Genomic DNA, 24333 nt, shown 5'->3' on the forward strand with positions numbered 1-24333 from the left:
GCTATACTCATTACTTAAGGGCCTGATCATGACTTTGGCGGTAACGCCGGCGGTATTACCGCTGGTGGTATTAGCCCTACCGCCGAACTCCCCGGCGCTAATAGCACCGGAACACGAGTTTGGCGGTAATGTAATTCCCCATTGAGCCCATTTGGGAATGCCCCATTCCCCATTGGGCTCAATGAGGAAAATTTGCGCTCTTACCGCCAGCGGATTTCCCGCCGGCGGTAATAGCGCACATTTTCGGCGGATTTCCCCCCAGCTCAGAGCTAGGGCGAAATCCGCCGAAGTCCTGATTTGGCAGACCCTTAAATCCGGCGGTAATAGCCCAACCGCCGGATATAAGGGTTACCGCCAAAGTCGTGATGAGGCCCTTAGAATATACACTTGAAAGTATATTGTTTCAAAATGTGGTCATTTGAGCAGTTGGGGCAATAAAAAGAGAGCACATGCTTTGGCAAATTTGCCAGCCACTGAAAATGGGATTTGAGAAATATGTAGACATCGACAGGTCCAATGCCCAATTGCTGGGCAGATGCTATGTGGCATTCAACATTTGTTAGAAATCCCCTGGAAGATGTAAATGCTTCTGGGTAGTCCAGAGCGGCGCTGAGAAGCCTATCAAATGTTTAGGAACGGAGTCACCAGACCGAATCCTGGCAGATGCTCACAGCCCTATAAAGCACCAGAGGGGACATTGAGACAAGACTCACCTTCTGCGGTTTCTCCCTGCAGCACTTCCCACGTCAATGAGGGTGCCAACATCTTGACTTCTAACAGTTTAATTAAAGATAATTAAGGTAATTAGATTTAATCCGGTATTAATGAAATATACTTGAAATGCAGCAAAGTCACTAATAACAAAAGACATATTAGGGCATTCTTCTTTTCATGTCAGTTTTGTGATTTATTCTCGTCAAATTGCTCCATGCTTGGAAAAGAGACCAAGATTTACACTCAGTTTAGTTCAGAATTTGCATAATGGCTAGAGCCATGCTACATACACCCGCTACAAGCAAAGCGCCAAGATGCACTTAAATCACCTTTGTAGGGTACATTGCAGGTTTATTTCTTCTGAGGTTGTGCAAATGTGTGTGTATGCAGGCATACATATGCATTTATATTTATCTATATACATGTACTGTGTACTGGCATTTTAAATATTGTGCAAACCATAGCCGGGAAGCGAAAAAAGCAAAGCGCAATAATGTAATACCGTAATACTGTAGGCAACAGTTATATGTATACAATTGGAAGGATAGACTGCTAAGCGTAGACTTGGAAGGGCATGGATGGAGGGGATACAGAGGGTTAAAGGCAAGGGGTGCACCTTTAGCAGAGAGCGTTGGGCTCAATGTGGTCAAGAAAGAGAAAAAAGCAAGTGAATGAGGCTTGGGAAGAAAGAAGGTGTTGAAGGTCCAGAAGGATGGAGGAGGATGAAAGAGAGCTGAGTTTAGAGAGGGAGAGTTAAGACCTGTCGAGGACGAGGCGGCAAGGAGAACTAAGACGGAAGGGGAAGGGAGAGGGTTGAATTTTCAGGAGGAGAGGAAGCAGGAAAACATTAACACCAGAAGGGAGAAGAACAAGACAAGGCTAAGATAGAAAAAGGCTGGGGCGGAGAAGGAGCAATTCAGAGCACATTGGAACATCAAGGAGGGAAGAAAGAGAGAAGCAGGGAGGAAGAGCTAAGGGGAGTACCAGAAAAAAGTAACAACAAGAGGTGCATTCCCGTGTCACATATATAAAAGTTAAATAAGAAAGGTGCAAGGACACAGCCCTGACAAATTCCACAATTAGAACTGATGCATTTCAGACAGCCCCCAGGCTATTAAACCTTATCTTAATTCTAGTGTCTTGGTGTAATGCTGATAAAATACTAAACAAGGCCAGAGGTCAGCCATGGTACAGCATTCTTTTCCACAGTTTTACCCAATTCACAGCTTTTGATATATCATGAAACGCATGGTAAATTGATCGCCCTTGAGTGCTTGCGCAGCAATGAAACCGTGAAACTGTTCAAGGCCGTCCCCACAACTTTCTTGACCCTGTACTGATACATATAAAGGCCACCCATATTGGCAGCCCAAAGTTGCAATTCTCTCAGAAGTACATTTGCAAAGATCTTATAAGTGTAATACAGCAGTGAGATCGGTCTATAATTTGTCAGCAGAAGTCTGCCCCCCTCAAAATCAACACTGTCCCTTTTCAAGAAGATGGTATTCCTTGAGTTGTTAAAATGTTATCAAATAAACACAATAAAACCTTGGACAAGTGCACATATGATTTAAGAGTGAGGTTCAAAGTGAGGTTCAAAGGCCCATCTGAACCCAGATCGTTAGATTTCCTACTGCGGCTTGTTAAAATAGAGGTTTGATCAATGTCCAGTCGAACTGTCTCAGCCTAACTGGAGCCATTTTGAATAGCTTTGACCTGCACCATCTCGTTCACGTAGAGCTTTGTAAAATGGTCTATCCATATGTTTTGAGTTATTGGTTGCGACTGAAGGGAAGACTCAATGCCACCTGTTTTAATCTGGTGCTAAAAGCAGTTGGCATCCCTATCACATACGCAGCAAAGCACCCTTTCCGCATCTCTGATATACAACAAAAATGTGTGGCCTCTTACCCAGTTTTTAAAATCAGATTTCAACTTACATATTGCCGCAACTGGCTGAGGCCTAATTTTTGCAAAGTTTTTAAGCTTGCTTGCGTTCTTGAACACTACAATCAAAAACATGTCTATGATGATGATCACTGGCTCCATTAGACATAGGCCCTCATTACAACTCAGGCGGTGGACCATGGTGCTATTAGCACCATGGTCCATGCCGGATTCCGCCATGGTCGATGGTGGAATTACTACCCCATTCCAAGGTGAGTGGGGCGGTAATTCCCCATTCACCATTTGCCCTTCCCCATTCCCATTTTTGCCCCATAGGGCATAATGGGGATGGGGAAGGCGCTAATTACGGCACCGTAAATTATGGTGCCGTAATTAGCACCAAGGTCGCTTAGCGCCTTGGACTTTAACGCCTGCAAAAAGCAGGCGTTAAAGTGTGAATCAGGCGTTAAGGGTTAACGGCGCCGACGGCGCCGTTAAACCCTTAACACCTGACTTGTATTGAGGGCCATACCTTTTGTAGTTGTTATACCTCCCAATAGATGTTGAAAGGTTGACTCATAGCTAATATTATTACACAAATGCTCACCATTAGATTTTAGCTGAGAGAACACCAAGTCGTTAAATGCTGGTGACAACCTAGGTCGCCAAAGCACTGTGTGATCTCTCGGCCTGATCATCACATTTAACTTATCCAGGGTTCACACCATAATCCTTATTAGTGGAATGGTGTATTCCAGATCATTTAAGATCATAGGTGAGATTGCGAGACCGCCCCAAGTGTCAAATCAGTGGAAACAAAAATGTAGCCCAGTGTAGATCTGCCTAAACTGTTGTGCCAAGTAAAACTCAGGGGTGTAACTATTACCATTTAGGGGTGACAAATCCCAAGTCTCAAAATCCTGCCTTATTCTTAGGCTTCTTTCACAGGCCTTCTTAGAAACGGTTAAACTATATGCAATCATATACCAAGGAGGGTAGAGTCATTCTGCATCAAAATCGCCTGTCACAATAATACTCGCACCTTCTCCAGGGATTTCTGCTAACGTTAAAAATGAAGTATCAGTTAAAAGTGAATCGGTCACAGCATTAGCAGGATCAAAATACACATTATATAAAAGGCACTTTTGCTCCACTTGTGAGTTTGGCTCCCTCAATTCTAACACAACAATTAAAATATTTCTTGTGCCTTTTATCTGTTTCACCGAAAGTTCTTGACCACCCTTGACTGCTGTCAGCAGCCCACCGAATGGGCCACCTTTAAACCCCTTTGTTAGCCTCAATAAAAAATACCTCAAATCCATCTAATATTGGGGAATCAATCAATAACGTTTCCTGAAGACGAATAACCGAGAACTAAATGAGAGAAACCCCAGGAGTTTCAGGATGTCACCCAGGGCCCTCATACACAGTAGTCATCAGCCCTTAGACCATTGGGCAATGTATCGACAATGGCAGGCCAATCATAATTGACCACTCTTTTCAAATCTCTTGGCATGTCATTGTTTACCAGTTCTGGGCGAGCAGCATCAGGCTGCACCATTATTGTCATCTATCTATATCAGTTACTTTATTAAACCTGACACTACAATGTGGATCTCGGTAACTTGAACCAAACATTCCCAGGTCTTCAAACAGTTCATAACCTAACACAAGAAATGCTTGACATTCAGCAAGGATAGCATTGTCCACCATTTGAGTCTGAAGGTGGATTTTGACCACATCAACACAATTATCATGCACACATTTCACCTGTAATAAATCATGTGAGGTAACTAAATGCAGAGTTGGTATTTAAAAAAACAGAGACATGATTCATTGCTGATTCAAAGGTCTTTCACGCGTTCGGCCAAATAAACGACCCAAGAATAGGAACTGAGAGACTCCACTGGAATGATCAAATTATTTACATGACTCTCTTGCCTTAATTCTATCAGGGCCTAAACCTTCACATATCGTTTTGCACCGAGCCAACAAAGATTTATTCAGCTTCAAATTTTGCCCAGTTTTCATGTTACTCAAAGGTCCATCCAGTCCCTTTCTTTTCTCCTTAAGGGTGCAGAACACATGGGTATCTTTGAGGGCATGTTTTGTTATGGGGCCCATCTCTTGGACTAAAGGTTGAAGCAGTGGATCACAAAGTATTCCCCATACTCACCACATGCGGTGGGGTACTCAACCTGCAGAACCTATCATTACCCACTGCCACATAGCTTATATCCCTTTTCCCCACTATTGGTTCATTAGGATCCCCTACCAGTGAGTCCCCAGAAATTGGGTAAACAGAAATATTGCTCAAGTCAAGGGAGCAGTCATCATCTTGTATGGGCTTTAAAAAGTGTTTGATTGCTCCCTTACCCTTAGTCAGGGTAACGTGTTTTTGCTTGCCGTTTACTTTCTGTGGCCCATGAACTGAGTTCTGTGCTCTTAAAGAGGGATTAGTATCAGCTTTGGCAGTAACCCCTTGGCTTCCAAGTGGATTATCCATATACAATCTTAATTTTCTGAAGAATCTACGGGAACCATTAATGCGCTGTTTGCAACAAGCCTTATCATTTTTAGATTTCTTCTGGTTCCTACCCTTGATTTAACCCTGGTTCGAACCTTGATTTGAGACACCCCTCACTGCCATTCTGCATTTAAGACTTTCAATACCACATTCTCCTCAGCCTTGGCCTTGGCATTACCCAACAAAGGGTCTTCATTTAGCGACTCTTCGACCTCTACCCCACCAACAACACCAGATATAAATCAAGTTCATAGGAAACAAAGTCTTCTGGCACGGGGGCCGATGTCCATTCAATTGGTTCTGCGGGCACTGATGAAGATCCAGACACCAACGGAAAAGCATTAGATAAACCACCTTTAATGTTAATCCGGGTCATTTCCTTACTTGGGCCATTAATGCTATCAGGTTTTTGGCTTTTAATAATGTCATTTTCACTTCATAAATGAAAGCAGAGCCAGAAGCAAAAGTTCAAGATCATTCCTCAGCACAGCCAGGGATTAAGAACACTCTACAGAGAAATTAAATATAAGTCCTCTGGACAACTAGTATTTTCTGTGTTGGGTAACGACCACATTGTGATGGTGCGATACACTTTCTCTGAGTTCTTATGATGTGTGTGATTGTTTTTCTTGAGTAAGTCCCAGTTTTTCAACTTTTCAGATTCTAAATTTATTTTTATAAATGCTAGTTCTAAATCATAAGAGCAATTGAGAAATGACAAGGTTAATGGAACCACATGCTTTCAGAGAGTTACATTTGGGAAGATTATTTGAATTCAGTGTCATATATTAATTAAGTAGAGACGCCAATGTGTTTGCACTATTTAATCTTGCTTGGCAATTACGTACAGTCTAAAATCTAAAGCAAAGGAAGAATGTATGTAATACATGTCTAAAATACTTCAACGATATCAACTAGGTAATTAAATATGTGATTGTTTTTGTTCGGTTAAACAAAAACATTTGCAAAACAGCTTGCATATCACCTAAATAGGATTGCCAACAGGCAGCCATTGTGAAAGTAGTTGATCATCTAGTGCACAAGGGCGTATTACAATGCACTGGAGGCAGACTATATTCATATTGTTCTTTAAAAACTGTTATATGGATTCCTACTGGATTCTACCTAGGACCTCAATGGGAGTTAAACAAAATGAAGTACTTCTCTGCTCCATATCACCTGATATTTATTGACAGGGACATGCTGTATGATTTGCAGTAAAACCGAGCTTGGATTATGTTCTGCATGGTTTAGCACATTGTTCAAGTCTCAATTAGGCACTTAGGTTTATTTCCCACTGATAATTAACCAAAGCCTGGAGGAAGCGGTCACTAATTGTCTCTTTTAAGATGCACCTTTTCTTGGTTCACAAATTCTTTTTTATGTTCCAATCTCATTCAAAGTGTACATATTTTTATTTCATGAATTGATTAAATGGGTTATCCAATTAGTTAATTAAAAAGATGGCTAAGGTAATGTTTCATTAAGACTCAATAGTTAAAAATGTGTCTTTTGTAATAAATAATGAGGGAGGCATTTTTGATTGGCTGATGTTACAAAATATAAATACTTCTGGCAGCGAAACTATCTCTATTAGACATACCATTGCTGTTACTAGACCTCCGATAAATGCATTAAATGGGTTATCTAATCAGTTAAGTAAAAAGATGCCTAAGGTAATGTTTAATTGAAAATCAATAGTTAAAAATGTGTCTTTTGTAATAAATAATGAGGGAGGCGTTTTTGATTGGCTGATGTTACAAAATATAAATACTTCTGGCAGAGAAACTATCTAAAGAGAAATTACCTTCAAAACAGGTAAAGAAGGAAAAAAAAATCTGTGCACAACGATCAATTATATTTAATATTCTCAGTTACCTTTTCTCCATTAGTCATTGCCACAGGCTAGTCATATCCTTATGATTGCATTCATCATGTATTATTGCTTTTTGGAATGTAGCAATGTATAATACTTTTTCCTGCCATTCTCCATAAGAAAGTGATTACTTTTTTCCAATATTTCATAGTAATAGTTCCAGCTTTAATGAATAGCGCAAAAATGAACTGCCTAAATGAACTGCCTATCTAATTTCAACAAACTCAACAATATTTCAATTGGAACAAAGCATGCATTCTTAGTTGTCAATCTGATAGGTCAATTGAGTACTGACACAATTTGGGTCAATCTGATAGGTCTATGGTGTATTTCCATAATTTGTGTTAAGCTTCACCCCCTTATTTGCTTATCTCTAGACCTAACGCTAATAATGGGAAAAAGACAACTCTCCATTGACACACATCTTAGACAGTTTCCATCTGCTTCGTAAAATAATCTTGCAATCTTCTGTGTAGTAAATCGGATCACTGTATGTGTTTTTTTCATTATTGTCTCCCATTATTCTTCACTGACTTCCAGCCCCAATTAAACTTTCAATTCCTGTCTGAACTGAATATCATCATTATCAATATCTGTTATGTTTCATAGAACTGTCAATTTAAGTGATCAGCTATCTTTAAGTCCTGCAACGCTTTGTCCAATTCGTAGCCTTCTTTCATCAAGGGATAGATTATTTATGTATACTAGTGAGTGAAGTTGTAAATCGTGAACTGAAGTTAATTCAAATACTTACAATTCATGGTATTATATTGATGTAGATTATTTTATAAACTGTCCAAGCTTTACTGGGCCCTTTGCAATCAGTTTTTCCCTGTATCAACCATCTCAAAATATTGACAGTTGTTGAGGGTTTTTGAAAATAAGAGTGTTTTTGCTTATGTCTTGTGACTTTACTAACCTCTGCAGTTTGCACCATACATTACACCATGATGTCATCACTTTTAATACGATATCGTTAAGGTGCTGTGGTAACTAAGAAAACGTATACAAAAAACTCATTCACCTTGACCTTGAAACAAAGCTAATGTTAACTTGAGTACAAATTGGCTCAAAAAAGTGGTTGTATTTTATACAAAATTGCAGTTAAGTAACAGAGATTAAAGTGAAGTAATCCCTAGCCCTCGCCTTTAAGGTTTTATGTTTTAGTTTGGTTCCTTTTATTCTTGGGTGCCCACATTTTCAAATTAATTTTGTTATCATTCCATTCAACTTAACAAAGGATTGTTTGTGCATCTGTAAAAGACCAAATGGACAAAGTGTAACAGTTAAACCAGAACTAGAATGTTTTTGGAGTCTGCGGTGCGTAGGCAACCAGGAATATCAGAATAGATAAGTTTACAGTGCTTATATTTCAGTATTTAATAATCTATAACACATCGGCACCTTGTAATTCAAACGTTGTAGTATATATTAAAATTGTAGTTTATAAATTGCATGTAGGACTTCTAATTGATCCAACTGGTGTGTTCAATTCAAGTCTAGCAAACATGTGGTAGGATTTTCCACATTTGACCTCATATTTATTAATAATGAAATGCTGCCCAATTTGCAGTAATGCTGAGTTTGCGTTGTTTACTGCATAGATTTCCACATTCTGACTAATTAAAAATAGTATCCTTCTCGTTGATGATGCTAGTAAAATATAGGCTACAAAGAAAGTAACAAGCCAATGTCACTGAACACTAGAGGACAGAAAATATCCTTCCCATCCAGAGTTACCAACATTCAGATATGTGTGGTCCATAAGAGACAGATTCTCAAAATTACTGGTGAGACCCAGGTCAAATGCTGTGCTTTTTATGTCAAGCAACGTATCAATCTTGAACACAACATCTCAGAATCCACCAGAGGTCATGAGGCTGCACTGCAATGCAATAACTCCACCTCCCAATTTTGATGGTTTTCTCCCCATAGGTAACAAGTATCGTGGCTTCAATACTTTTTGTTCAAAGCTGAAGACAGCGACACAGAATGGGCATGTGGAAATTTCTCCGTAAATGCTTCTGATTGATCTAACAGCACACATTTCAATTCTCATGCATTTCAGACCATCAAGTCCTTCCTCATGAAAATATGGATGTGACCGGCAAAACGTAGAGCGTTAAAGGCAACAGTGAAGAGATTGAGTAAGAAGCCAACAACATTACAATTCTGCTGCATAAGCACTGTTGCAAACATCACTGAAGAGAGAAAATGTAACCTGCGGTTGTATAGTCTAATTTTTACCTCTTGCTGTTCTTCCCTGCAGCACTTCCGATATCAATGAAGCTGCTGACATCTTGCTCTCTAACAAAAAAATAGAAATATATGAATGTTAGCTTGCTCACCCTATACTGTAGACTAGGCAAACCTTCGTACTCAACATACACGAAACAGCAAATAATGAACCGTAAATAGCGATTGCTAATGCTTTAAAGTATCAGAGTGTGCAATGCAAATGAAGCTGGGGAGAGTTGAGTAAATGTTTCATCGGGAAGGTACTAAGATGTTTGGACACTAAAAATGATGTTTTAATTTCTTCAAGAAGAATACATAATTACACAAACAGCACAAGTCAAAGGGATAGAAAATTCAAAGCTTCATCCTCAAAAAAGATGCTTTTATTTTCATCAATAAGTAAATATTTGAATGAAGCAAACTTGAGTATGGGTCTCACTTATTTGCTTTTGCATGATGCCAGAAACTCCGTACCAAGGAGTTAAATGGACATGCCACAGCGGGCGTCAATGTGCCAGAATCTGACCAGCAGGAGAATGAAGAGTGCCGGCAGCAGAGAGATCTACCTCACCAACCCATCACCAGTAAGACTGGTTATCTATGAGACAATGAGCTAAGTATAAACACATTCTCTTCATTTTCAAAACTATACATGGACTTGCCCCACTACCTATTGGCCCATCTCATTTCCTACTCTCCGCCTTGCTCCCAAGGATCATCCTAGACTCACCTCCTTGCCACCTCGTATGGCCCTTACCTCCCTCTCATTTCCGCCTTCTTGCTTTTCTCACTTCCTTACTCTGGAATGCTCATCAACTCCCACTCTGCACTACTCCCACACTATCTCTATTTATATACAACAGCATAGTTCTCCTCCTTTCCGAAGAACCACTTGCATAGCATTTTACACCACTACATCACCCTGTTCTCCTCGCCCCTACCTCACTACGACAATCTGATGGCACTTATCCCTCACCCCTTCATCCTAAATCCTCCACTATCTCGTTTTCTTTATCATGCTCTACTGCCTCTGTCCCTGGATCATGTTCCTATCTCCCCTGCATCATCTGGTTTTAGAGCCACATCCTCCCTCCCACTGTTAAAGACACTCGTCCTCTGCTCTGTTAAAACATTTTGTAAGTATTTTCTGTGCTAGCAATACATTGTTTTCCCTGTAATTTTCATTAAGTAAATAAATAATAATAAAAACATTTTAACACAGAAAATTATTGGTCTTAGCATTTTACAGACATTTTCAATTCTGCCCCAAGCAGTGTACATTTTCGTTTTGATGCTGAAAGGAGGACATCGCTGAAGAGAGAAAATATAGCCTGAGGTTGAATATGTTTTACCTCTTGCTGTTCTTCCCTGCAGCACTTCCGATATCAATGAAGCTGCCGACATCTTGATCTCTAATAAAGAACAGAAACATATGCAGGTTAGCTTGATCACCCTATACAATAAGATAGCCAAACGTAGGTATTCAACATACACGAAACAGCAAAAAAAGAACCGTAAATAGCGATTGCTAATGCTTTAAAGTATCAGAGAGTGTGCAATGCAAATTACGCTGGGGAGAGTTGAGTAAATGTTTCAAAGGGCAGGTAGTAAGATGTTTGAACACTAAAAATTATATTTTAATTTCTTCGAGAAGAATACATGATTACACAAACAACACAAGTCAAAGGGAAAGAAAATCCAAAGCTTCAGCCCCAAAACAGAGGCATTTATTTTCATTACCGAAAGGCTGGCTCAGAGGCAAAGAGCTTGCCTTGTTAGCAAGACGACACAGAGCGACACAGGTTTGGTCCCTGGGTCCGTGCTTAGAAACCTCTGAGTATTAAGCGCATTAAAAATCACCTATCATATCATCAATAAGTAAATATCGTAGTGAAGCAAACTTGAGTATGGGTCTCTCTTATTTACATGATGCCAGCAACTCCGTGCCAACGAGGTAAATGGACAAGCCACAGTGGGCATCAAGGTGCTAGAATCTGACCAGCAGGAATATGCTGAGTCCCAGCAGCCGAGAGATCTACCTCCCCCGCCCGTCACCAGTAACACTGGTTATCTATGAGACAGACAGAGGGCTAAGTATAAACACATCCTCCTCATTTTCAAAACTATACATGGTCTTGCCCCACTAGCAATTGGCCCATCTCACTTCCTACTCTCCCCCTTGCTCCCTAAGATCATCCTAGGCTCACCTCCTCGCCACCTCTTATGGCCCTTCGACCCCCTCTCATTTTTGCCTTCTTGCTCTCCTCGCTCTCTTACTCTTGAATGCTCATCAACTCCCACTCTGCACTACTCCCACTCTATCTCTATTTATATACAACATCCTAGTTCTGAAGAACCACTTGCATAGCATTTTACACCACCACATCACCCTGTTCTCCTCTCCCCCTACCTCACTACGACAATCCGTCAGCACTTATCCCTCACCCCTTCATCCTAAATCCTCCACTATCCTGTTTGCTTTATCATGCTCTATTGCCTCTGTCCCTGGATCATGTTCCTATCTGGTCTTATAGCCACATCCTCCCTCCCAGTGTTAAAGACACTCGTCCTTTGCTCTGTTAAAACATTTTGTAAGTATTTTCTGTGCTAGCAATACATTGTTTTCCCTGTAATCTTCATTAAGTAAATAAATAATAATAAAAACATTTTAACACTGAAAAGTATTGCTCTTGGCATTTTGCAGACATTTTCAATTCTGCCCCAAGAAGTGTTTGATGCTGCAAGGAGGGCATGTAAGCCGCATCTCACTTTACAAAGAATCCTTTTGGCAGCAGGGCGCCCTTGAACATGATATTGAGCATGAGTTGCTGTGCATAGAACATATGTGTGTGGGGCCCAGCTGAGACTATCAAATGATGTGGAGGGGGATGCATTAATACATAATTGGTGCAGTGTTGCAAAGGCCCGTCAGTTGATTTTTTCATATTAGAACATGTTTAGAATTTGACACACCAAAGAGATAAAGAGATTAGCCCAGACTCATACCATTTTGATCATGTTCCTGCATGAATCAAAGGTTGGCAATATAATCATGACACAACACTCCCATATGGAATAGGAGTCTCTTTGAATACTTCCTTTAGTTAGTTACCTACGCAGATCTAATAAAAAAGAAAGTATTTTTGAGTGAAGCCCCTCTGTTAATTCTATAAAACAGTCCTAGAAGGAGGGGAAAGGGACACACAGGACTGCCTGACTACAGACCAGTGTCAAGTCTAACTTATGGCAGAACAACCTATCTTTGCTAGTGTGATGGATCATTGCTCTGCAACCACACACACTTCCCCTGTACCCTATAGATAATGACCACTGACTGCATCATCACGGTCTGCCTACTTCTTCGCCACCACTTCTCAATCAAGCTCTGCCTCTAGAGTCCCACACCTTCAAACAGAAACAAGATTGTCCCCTATTCCCTCATCTTCCTGATCTACCCAAAAACAGTCCAACGCTGCCCCCAGACATGGTCCCAATATGCACTCCGGACAATCTGCAGTGCCTGCAGAACACTAGAGCTGTAACTGGCAAAGCACACATTTTGAATGACTTAATCACATAAACATCAATACCATGTTTCCACTGTCGGGCCAGGTTAGGGTGTTCCGATGGAGTAGGCTCACTCTACCTGCAAGGTATGTCCCCTACTGTAAACCAACATACCACAGTGCACAATGTGTTTTGCAATTTGCTGGCTTTGTTTACACCTAATTTCGAAACTAGAAGGTGATATGAAGAATCTCCATAATGGGGGTTCAACTGAGGAACAAGTGGCTAAAGTATTTCAGAGGACAGTAAAGTCCCTCAGGAAAGCTGGATGAAGGCTCTCGTTGGCAGCAACTCTGTGTCGGTCCTAGTTTTCTAAATTGACTATTGAATATTATTTTTGTCCAATTGAAATTATTTTTTGATTCTTTGTGTTTTTTGATTTTTTGAAGGGTAAAATCACCTTAGAAAATGGCTGCTAGCTATTATAAAATACTCAATAAATTAAGGAATGTAAGACAATACAATATCTTACCCTGTTTAAAAAAAGGCAACTTCCAGACTTGTTAAAGGCATGGTCTAGTAAAAATTTTTATTTAAAAAATAGATAGGCAACATAAAAAAAAATACTAGCATTCTCTTTTTTAAAACTTCCTATGTAAAATTGAGCTATTCAAGCTCAAAATTCGCAAAAGCAAGCACATGGGCGCATCCATTTTGTGAAATGGATGCCCTCCTGTGCTGGCTTTTGCTTTTGCGGCACTAATGAAGGAAAAGCCAGCCAGCTGTAGTAAACAAAAGCTACCGCTGGGTGGCTTTCCCTTCATTAGTGCTGTACGCGGAGGACAGGGACCGGAGACCAGAGCAGGAAAGCTGCAGCTGAATCTCGGTAAGTGCTATTTATTTTTTTTTAAAAATAAGCACTAGCTGCGTTTTTTTTTCTAAGTTTTCCGGGCTGAAGGAGCCCGGAAAACTTAGAAATAAAACCACAGCTTTAAAAACGTTGTATTTATGTTTGCGGTCGCTTTTGAAGCGACCGCAAACATAAATACAATGTTATTGTGTTGGAAAACGCTGCGGTTTTTCTTTCCAAGTTTCTCAGGCTGCTCCGGCTCGGAGGAGCCTGAGAAACTCGGAAAGAAAAAACACAGATTTTTCCAACACAACCGTGTTGTGTTTCTGCCTGCTGTGGCTATCACTTTGGGTCTCCGGTGCTTTAAATTTCTAAAGCAATACGTATCATAGAGAGAAGCCTAGTAACATAATACCACATTTAAGTTGTGATTTATGCACATGGATGATGTTTTTCTACAGTCTATATAACATTGTATGCTCTGCAATAAGCACTTGCACTACGAAACACCTTTTTAAATGTACTCCATATTATTTGTTTCCGTGTGTTTTGTTTCTTCAATGCCATCGTCAGCTTTTAGGCTTTTAGAAAACGACAATGACAGCTAATTATGCCATTATCACTTCGTAAATGACAACAGAACCAGCAGCATGAATTCAAAAGCATTTGACAACACAGCCAAGGAAGACGAAAACCTGATAGAGACTTGAACTATTAGTCACCTGGACTACTGTTTTCTGTGTCATTGTGAAGGGTGGAATTATAGTCGGAGACAGACACGTGCTAAAACAATATTTATTCTGGGTTTAAGGCAGCAGATGCTGTAAGAAAAATCATATGTCCTCCCGGTTAACTTCACCGGTATCTTGTCCTCCTATAATACCACGGTACTGGGCCTGGCTTGGTCCTATCTCGAGCCGCTGTCCGGATAGGCCCACCACTCTGGTTCGCTCTCCTCTCTCCTCCCCGTCTCCTGTGTAATGAGAACAACCCGTTAGTCTCCCTGGGTGCTCTTTTATCACAGGTGGAGGTATCAAGCCCCCACCAATCCCTGAGGGTTTGAGTTAACCCCCTTCTTATTGGTCCCTGGGACATGGTCCCTCCTCTCTTAAGGGTTGCTGTCCCAGCGTGTCGTTCTTCCCGATCCCCTGGTGGTGGAGGGCGGTGGTGTTGGCCCCGTTCCCCTGGTGGTGGAGGGTGGTGGTATTGGCCATGCGGTTGTGGCCGCGACGCGTATGGACGCGTCCTGAGGCTGGGCCCTCCCCCCCCCCAGCAACGTGCAGCTCTGGCAGCGTCATGAGCAGCACGGGGCCAGCGAGCCGGGCGCTGCTTCCCCGTATCCCGTCGTCGCCGTGAACAATGCTCCCCACCCCCCGGACTGGGGCGAACAGGTGAGAGACGAGCGGCCCCGCCGCGGCTGCACATAGCGGCTTCCTGCGTGGCCCCGCCGTGTCCCCCCGTAGCGGCTTTAGCCGCGCGGCTAGTCTCCGCGGGTTTCCCTTTCCCCTCTCTGGCCTCTCTGGCCGCGGACGCGACAGCGCCTCCCGACTCGTGCGGGTCGGCTTCGCGCCGCGGCCGCCGCGGCACCAGCCGAGGCGCTGCTGCTTCACACATCCCCACCCCAATCCCAGGCCGTTCGGGCCAGGGTGAACACCTAGACAGATAGTCAGCCACCAGCTGAAACTTGGCAGGCCTGTGCAATGTGACGAAATCAAAAGGCTGAAGGGAGAGAAACCAGCGTAGGACCCTCTGGTTCGTGTCCTTGTGTTGGGCCAGCCACTGGAGGGGTGCATGGTCGGTGTACAGAGTGAACCGGCGACCCAACAGATAGTACCGGAGCGAGTCAACAGCCCACTTGATGGCCAGACACTCCTTCTCAATGGTAGAGTAAGCCGCTTCATGGGGCAATAGTTTCCGACTGATGAAGAACACCGGTTGCAGGTCTTCTCCATTCCTCTGCGATAACACAGCTCCCAGGCCCTGGTTTGAGGCGTCCGTTTGTAAAAAGAAATGTTTCTGGAAGTTCGGGCAACAGAGGACCGGGTTGGACGTGATCCTTTGTTTTAGGTGTGCTATGGCGTTCAAGGCCTTCGGGTCGTTGGTCAGGTTGGGATTCCCCTTGAGTCTCAATGCGTCCGTCAAGGGAGCGGCTATCGAGGAGAAGTCAGGGATAAATCTTCTGTAATACCCGATCAATCCCAGGAAAGCTCGTATTTGTTTCCTGTTGGTAGGAGTCGGTATATCTTGGATAGCCTGTGTTTTGGATAACTGTGGTTTCAGCACTCCCCCACCTACTATGTGGCCCAGATATTTGGTTTCATTGGTTCCCATCGTGGTCTTCCTGGGGTTGATATGTAGGCCTGCCTTCTGTAAATCAGCCACTACTTGTTCCAGATGGTTCAGATGCGATTCCCAGGATTGGCTGTATACCACAATATCGTCCAGGTAGGCAGCGGCGTATCCAGTATGCGGTCTCAGTATGATGTCCATCAATCTCTGGAATGTGGCGGGAGCCCCGTGAAGACCAAAGGGTAGGACTTTATACTGATATAATCCTCGTGGGGTGGAAAAGGCAGTTTTCTCCCTGTCCTGGGAGCGAAGGGGTATTTGCCAATATCCCTTGGTTAAATCGAGAGTGCTTAAGAAACAGGCTGCTCCCAGGCCCTCCAGGAGTTCGTCCATCCGAGGCATCGGATAGGCTTCGTATCGGGACACCGCGTTCAATTGTCTGTAGTCCATACAGAAACGAACCGAGCCATCCGGTTTAGGGACAAGCACTATGGGTGATGACCAAACGCTGACCGAAGGCTCGATGATGTCCATCCTTAGCATCTCGTCCACTTCGGAATTGATGATGGTTCGCCTGGCTTCGGGTATCCGGTAGGGTCTAAGCCTCACAGGTGGTCCGGGATCTGTTTTGATAACATGTTCAAGTACATCGGTTCTTCCAGGTAAGGCGGAGAAGGCATCAGCAAAAGGGGACAACCGGTTCCTGATGTCCGTCTTCATTTCGAGGGTTAGGGTGTCTCCCCAATTGACTGAATTTAGGGTATCAGGAACGGTGTTCGGGATCTCGTCCGGTTTGGCTTCCTCGATACATACAAAGGCGCTCAGAAGAGGCTCATTCCATTTTTTTAGAAGGTTGATATGATAGACCTTTTCAGGGGTGGTGCGATCAGGCTGGTGTACCCGGTAGGTTACTGGGCTTAGCACTTCAGTGACCTTGTACGGCCCTCTCCATCTAGCCAACAGTTTATTGGTGCTGGTGGGCAGGAGTACCAATACCTGGTCCCCTGGGTTAAAGGTTCTCATACGACTCCCCTTGTTATAGTTTCTTTCTTGAATTGTTTGGGCACGTCCAAGGTTATCTTGGGCCAGGGTACGTAGGGCGGTTAGGTGTTCCTTTAATTCCTCTGTATACTCGGTTAAAGATACTTCTTCTGTGGTTTCCCATTCCTCTTTAACCAGGTCTAGTATTGTTCGAGGTTGTCTCCCAAACAAGAGCTCGAAGGGAGAGAAACCGGTGGATGACTGGGGGGTGTCTCTTAACACCATTAACACTAGGGGAATCACCCGATCCCAGTTTTTTCCATCTGGTCCCGTCACCCTTCTTAGCATCTTCTTGATCGTTTGATTATAACGTTCTACCAGTCCATCAGTCTGGGGATGATATACTGAGGTTCTCAACTGGTTGATCTGGAACTGTCCACATACTTGTTTTAAGAGGGTCGACATAAAATTGGTCCCCTGGTCGGTGATTATCTCGGAGGGAAACCCTACTCGGGCAAAGAATGGAATCAGCTGGTCGCATAACAACCGGGCCGATGTTCCCTTTAGGGGAAAGGCCTCGGGGTATCGAGTAGCGTAGTCGACTACGACCAGTAAGTATCTATAACCCCGGCTGGCTGGTTCCAGGGGTCCCACTATGTCCATGCCGATCCTCTGGAATGGAATCGCAATGAGGGGCATCTTCTGTAGTGGTGCCTTTGCGGGTAGAACCCCGCTAGTCAATTGGCAGGTGGGGCAGTTCTTGCAGTGTTGGGCAACTTCTCCATAAATGCCGGGCCAGTAAAACCTCTTTAGTAGGTTTTGTTGGGTTTTAAGAGAGGCCATGTGACCTCCACAGGGATGGTTGTGGGCCAGTTGTAGCACTATAAGTCGGTGGCTCTTTGGTAGCACCAGTTGTTCCTTCATGGCGTCATCATCACCCTTATACCTTCGGTATAGGAGACCTTGTCGCAGTAGAAACCCTGGGCCTCTGGCGATGTTGGGTTCCCCTTCCCGGGCGGCTCTTTCTCTGGCCACTCGTAGGGTGGGGTCAGTCAGGGTCTCGCCCCTTATGGTGTCTTCGTTGTCTTCTAGCTTCCAGTCAATAGGTCGGGTCATGTAACTGGCCTGACACCATGCCATCCGGGTCCTCCTCTTTCGCCCGGGCGGGGTTTCCTGGGAGACGGGGTCGGTTCCCGCCAGATCGGTTTTGGACGGGGACTGCCCCTCCCTGGTGTCCCTTAATGTCCGACCGAAACCGGGGAGGTCGGTCCCAATTACCACCGGGGTTGGGAGACAAGGTAGGACGGCAACCCTCAAGGGAGAAGAGGTTTCATTCAAGTCAATCACTACATCCTTCATCGGATAACATTTGGTGTCCCCATGAATGCATCGGATAGGTACAGTTACGTTAGGTAAGCAGGGAGCGTTACTCACGGTTGGTGAAATGGCGGTCTGCCTGCTGCCGCTGTCCAAAAGGGCACGTGATGGTCTGCCGTCGACTCGAACGTCCACCACATATGGTCCTGGGACACCGTTCTCGTCCATCGGGGTCAGATAGCCGATGTCCATGGGTTCGACTGTTCTTCTCCTGGGACAAAACCGGGCTATGTGGCCCCACTCGTTGCACTCATAGCACTGCGGTTGCTTGTAGCTAGGAGTCGGTGCTGGGGCCTTCTCCTCGTTTCCTGGTCTCTTGTCTTCGGGTCTCCTGTTGTTCTCATCGGGAGGTCTCCATCTTATGGGTAAGGCTCGGTTACCCCTAATCATGTGGGGGTCGGATATCGGGATGGCGAAGCGGGCCGATACCCCTGTAGCTGGTAGTCGGAAGTGGCCTGCCTTCTGGTATGCCGATGCAATATCCACGGCCTCGGTCAGGGTGGGTTGATGGTGCTGCCTAACCCATTTTTGCATCTGGCCGGGCAGGGCTTCGACGAATTGTTCCAGAATTATTTTATCGATTAGGGATTGGTTAGCGGGGTTTGGAGCCAACAACCACTTCTCTGCCAGGTCCTTTATCCTATAGTACAGCTGGCGTGGATTCTCCCCGGTCCTGAGCCTGGTTTCCCTCAGTCGGATCCGGTATGCCTCGTCGTCCAAGCCCAAGCGGTCTAGTACGGCAGCCTTGATCTCTCCGTACGGCGTGTTGCCGTTGGGATTTACCGCCTGATAGGCGCCCTGCATCACCCCGGACAGTAGGGGGGCGACGTACTGACCCCACCGGTCAGGAGGCCACTGTGCGTTTCTGGCTATACGTTCGAAACTAGTAAAGAAGAAGGCGGGATCCTCTCCGTCCTTATATTTTTGTAGGAGGGCCGAGGGCACCAGTGGTTGGTTTCTAGTGCTGGCCACTGCATCGGTGAGACGGGACATGGCCTCATGCTGGTTGTCCTGTGCGGTGGTCAATATAGAGCCCTGCAGCTGTATGGCTTGTTGAAAGGCTTGCCGATCCGTAGCTGCTTGTTGGGAATGCAGTTGTAGCATCTGTTGCAATTGTTGTTGGCCCTCAGACAAGGTCTTTATTAACGATTCCATCGCGCTGTCAAAAATCCCACCTTCGTCGCCAGTGTGAAGGGTGGAATTATAGTCGGAGACAGACACGTGCTAAAACAATATTTATTCTGGGTTTAAGGCAGCAGATGCTGTAAGAAAAATCATATGTCCTCCCGGTTAACTTCACCGGTATCTTGTCCTCCTATAATACCACGGTACTGGGCCTGGCTTGGTCCTATCTCGAGCCGCTGTCCGGATAGGCCCACCACTCTGGTTCGCTCTCCTCTCTCCTCCCCGTCTCCTGTGTAATGAGAACAACCCGTTAGTCTCCCTGGGTGCTCTTTTATCACAGGTGGAGGTATCAAGCCCCCACCAATCCCTGAGGGTTTGAGTTAACCCCCTTCTTATTGGTCCCTGGGACATGGTCCCTCCTCTCTTAAGGGTTGCTGTCCCAGCGTGTCGTTCTTCCCGATCCCCTGGTGGTGGAGGGCGGTGGTGTTGGCCCCGTTCCCCTGGTGGTGGAGGGCGGTGGTATTGGCCATGCGGTTGTGGCCGCGACGCGTATGGACGCGTCCTGAGGCTGGGCCCTCCCCCCCCCCAGCAACGTGCAGCTCTGGCAGCGTCATGAGCAGCACGGGGCCAGCGAGCCGGGCGCTGCTTCCCCGTATCCCGTCGTCGCCGTGAACAATGCTCCCCACCCCCCCGGACTGGGGCGAACAGGTGAGAGACGAGCGGCCCCGCCGCGGCTGCACATAGCGGCTTCCTGCGTGGCCCCGCCGTGTCCCCCCGTAGCGGCTTTAGCCGCGCGGCTAGTCTCCGCGGGTTTCCCTTTCCCCTCTCTGGCCTCTCTGGCCGCGGACGCGACAGCGCCTCCCGACTCGTGCGGGTCGGCTTCGCGCCGCGGCCGCCGCGGCACCAGCCGAGGCGCTGCTGCTTCACAGTCATTAAATACCAAATTGTGTTGGTGTTACTGAGTTTCTATCTGTAATTTTGAATTTGGGGTTTTATATGGCGCAATACACGGCTAGAAGCAATGGCACACAGTTGAGTGTTGTTGTTTTGTACAAGTAAGTCACAGTTTGTGAACTTCTCAGATTCTAAAATAATATTTAATAAATCTCCTCCATGTAAATTCAGAGGGCAGTTAAGACATTAATATGTTTTTGGAGCTGCATGCCTTTAGAAGTTTAAGGTTGAGGATTAACGGAAATTTAAAAATCAATTCCATTTATGAATAAATAGGAGGTTCCAATGTGCTTGCTCTATTTCCTGCTACATGGAAATTACAGTCTAAAATCAAAAAGCAACAGAAGAATGTATTTAATAATTGCATGAAAGATTTCTGTCATCTCCATAATTAGATAACTTTACAAGTGATTATCTTTGTTAGGTTGCACAAAAAATGGGCTAAAAAGTTCAAGTGTCTGTTAAATAGGGTTGACGATAGACAACCATGGAAGACTTTTGTTTCCATGCATTGGCAAAGCATGAATTAGTTCCAAACACATTGGATCTTTCATTGGAAAAATGGAATGGAACCAAAATCTCAAGTAAGCCCCAGCCCTGATCTTCTGAAACAGGAATGTGCATGAAAAGGGGAAATATTTTCACATAGTACTGGGAAAGCAAAAGGCAGTCAGACGTTTAAAACATATTCGGGTTTTTACAAAAGATCATAGAGAAAAAAAAGTAAAAAAATATTTCCCTCAAAAGAGAGCAAAGAAAATAAATTCCCAACCAAACTATGCAGATATCGACCATAATATTAGTCCTTAATTAGCCTTTTTCAGGGGATAGTTTTTGCCTTACCACTACATTCATTGTTGATTAAGGTTTTTGGAATGTTGTGATGTACAAATCCTTTTCCTGACATTCCTTATAGGTCAGTGATTGTATTTATTTTCCAATATTTCAGAATAAGAATTTCAGCTATATTGATTAGAGCTAGAATCAGTTGCCTATCCAATTTTGACAAACTCAATATTTAAATTGTAAAACCCAGGAACATAATCTTAATTGTCAATCGGATAGGCTGATGGATCAGTGCCCCCCAACAGTTACCTATGCCTCAACATGACCATAATACATGGGAAAGAGAATACTCCCTCAACTAATATCTTAGACAATTTCTAAGCTACCTGAAATAATCTTGCAGTTTTTCATAGTGCATGATACAGCCTATATTGAGTCAAAACAGGTAATGCTTTAATGTAGTAGATCGAATTTCCATCTGTGCACTCTTTAATATTATCTCATATTCGTCATCAATGACTTCCAAACCCAGTTCATCCTCTCATTTCTTTTTAAATCGTATGCCATTATTCTCAATATGAGTCCATATTATTTTTTAGAACTGGGAATTAAAGTGATCAATTATATTTACCTCCTGCAACATTTCTTCCAATTAATATCCCTGTTTCATCAATGTAGCTATTTTTTTTAAAGTAAAGTTGTAAATATTGAAATGTCAATTCAAACGATAACAATTCATGATGTAATATTGTTGTAAATCCTTTTATAAATTGCCAAAGCTTCTTAATGTCCTGCTCAATAGTTTTCTCCAAGTATGAAACATTTTGAAATATTGCCAGTAGCTGAGAGTTTTTGAAAAGGGGAGTGTTTTTTCTTATGGCTAATAACATTGCTAAACTTTGCAGTACAAGTCATGAATGACAAAAGAACTTTACTTCTTCCAATCTTACCTTCTAAAAGTACTGGGGGTTACAAGATATATACAAAAACCTCCTAATTGTTACATTCACATTATTTTTATCCCTAAATAGTTTCATGTGCTCGTAACTTGTTGATCGAATGAATAATAAATCCACCTTAAAATGGAAGCTAGGCAGTACAGAACACTGAATAAATAAATACAAATTGCAATAAAATACTGGATTATTATATAAATATGCTTGCTAGCATAAAATCTCTGTAAAATCTGAAATAAAACTGCCAAGTAAATGTGTTGAATACAGTCTGTGATTCCCAATTCAGTCAGTCAGTCAAAATGTTTGTTCGAATCAAAATTATCCATCAAACACACACAAAATGCAAGAACGCAATACATAATAAGGTAACATTTCTGCTCGTCAATACATAAAATACAATTTCCAAAAATAAACACCAATCACAATGCAACTTCTATAAAATCACATAGCATACAAACAAAGAAGAAGGTTCATACATTCCGGGGTATATTTCGGCCAGTAGGGCACCTCCATATATGTGCACAGTTATTGAGTCAGGGGAATTTGAATAATAACACAGGGGCCCTGATAGCCACTCTGGACTCCAATTCATTTGAGACAGGGCTCCTACATGCTATTTACTGGGTGGCCAAGCCTATTGGGGCAATTAAATAGAAAGCCCCTTTCTTAGATAGATGGCTCTTTTCAAGTATGATAACAATGCCCAAGCTGCCAAGACAGAGTCCGCTGTCAAAAGAAATAAAACTGCTGGCCTATAGGTGCGGATGTTAGCTGACCTAAGCACCGGCAGTAAAGTGGACCATCTGATATTGGTAAATGCTGGGCAAAAACAATAAAAGATGAACCAGGTCTTCTCTCTCTTCACCACACGCTGGGCAACCCACCTCATCTGAATACCCCCTCCATTTGGCTATAGTACCCCCCAGCAGCATACAGTCAAATCTGGCATGAGTGAGCAGCCAACGATCCCTCCTGGTGGATCCCCAGATTAAATAGGGCTGGATCTCGTTCACCGGGCTGATCACTGCATGTGCTCAATCTGAGATGGTTGAGAATTCCATGAGTTCCCTATTCCTCTTCGATGCTTCACCCAGGCTACACTTGTAGGATCTCATTAGACTTTTAGACAGCAGAATGGCAGGAGGTGAGAGTGCCTGCATATTTGCACAGGACAATGCTACATCAATATAGCAGAGCAAGGGGATTTTCCTCCAATTGTCCCTGCTCAATACAGACCTGATAATAAAATGACACAAAGAAGCGTGTTCATTAGCCCAAAGTCTAGTCCAAAACATTAAAGGGGCTAATGCCCACTGGTCCTCCTAGAACTCTACACCCAGGTTTCCATGTATAGACATACGAGGGGATGAACCCGGTAGTCCCAGTAGCATTCTGAAGAAGGTATTTTCCTTCTCTTGGATTTCTGGGGCTTTCTGAATTCCCCACAGTGAGCAGTGGCACTCCATACAAGGTTACTGCTTTAGTCTGGGCGCTATACATTTGTAAGACAACTTTCAAAGGTTGTCCCTGGTGGCAGGACAAAAAACAGGTAATCCCTCCCACTTGTTGGCTGAACTTGGCTGATTGCTTTTTGGTATGCACAGTGCCTGTGAGAGTCTTTGAGAATCTAACCCCCATGTAGTCAAATTCCTTCACTCTGGTTATTATTTCTCTGTTACAAAGCATTGGAAGCATTTTGGGTGACCTCCTTTGTCCCATACATCCCATTACTGCGTGTTTCTTTGTATTAATTTTGAGCCCCAGATTTTCCATAAAGGATGCGTAGGTGGAGGTCAGTGACTGGAGAGCCCTTGGTGTTCTGGCAATAAGCACAGTGTCATCTGCGTATGCCAGAACAGGAAAGGCCCTGCCCCCCAGGTACGGATACTCCACCCTCGTGTCCACCAGGGCTTTTAGAAGCCCATTGATATAAAGGGTGAAAAGGATCGGAGCCAGAACACAACCCTGCCGGACACCACACCCTACCTTACAACATACAGTGCAGTGCCCCACCGAACCACTGCGCACGCACGCCTCGTTTTCCCTATGTAGTGCTTTTAACACTACCAGAATGTCCACTGGGCAACTCATAGAGCCGAGCACGGCCCGCAACCAAGAATGATCCACTTTGTCAAAGACCGTGCTCCGGTCCATGAATGCAAGATATACTCCTTCCCCTCTACAGAAAACTGTGTTTGATGCAAGTAGGTAAAGGTTCAGGCTCTGTTCCATGGTTCCTACCCCGGGACGGAAACCAAACTGGATG

At 43.9% G+C, this 24333-nt stretch overlaps 1 protein-coding gene across 29 annotated transcripts in view; it reads right to left on the minus strand.

Moving 5' to 3' along the window:
• Nucleotides 1–24333, minus strand: part of SCEL (sciellin) — a 500729-nt gene that overhangs the window by 198531 nt on the left and 277865 nt on the right. For 16 of the 29 annotated variants that reach the window (XM_069640234.1, XM_069640237.1, XM_069640230.1 and 13 more), the window contains 3 exons: nucleotides 10595–10654; nucleotides 9252–9311; nucleotides 714–773 (listed from right to left, as the gene is read on the minus strand). In XM_069640234.1, coding sequence (XP_069496335.1) covers nucleotides 714–773; nucleotides 9252–9311; nucleotides 10595–10654 — 180 coding nt within the window. The remainder of the gene's footprint in view (nucleotides 1–713; nucleotides 774–9251; nucleotides 9312–10594; nucleotides 10655–24333) is intronic. The other 13 variants (XM_069640220.1, XM_069640221.1, XM_069640216.1 and 10 more) reach the window with 4 other exon arrangements.

The sequence above is a fragment of the Ambystoma mexicanum genome, chromosome 7q (assembly GCF_040938575.1).
Source record: "Ambystoma mexicanum isolate Mex_15411 chromosome 7q, UKY_AmexF1_1, whole genome shotgun sequence".
NCBI classification, from domain to species: Eukaryota; Metazoa; Chordata; class Amphibia; order Caudata; family Ambystomatidae; genus Ambystoma; species Ambystoma mexicanum.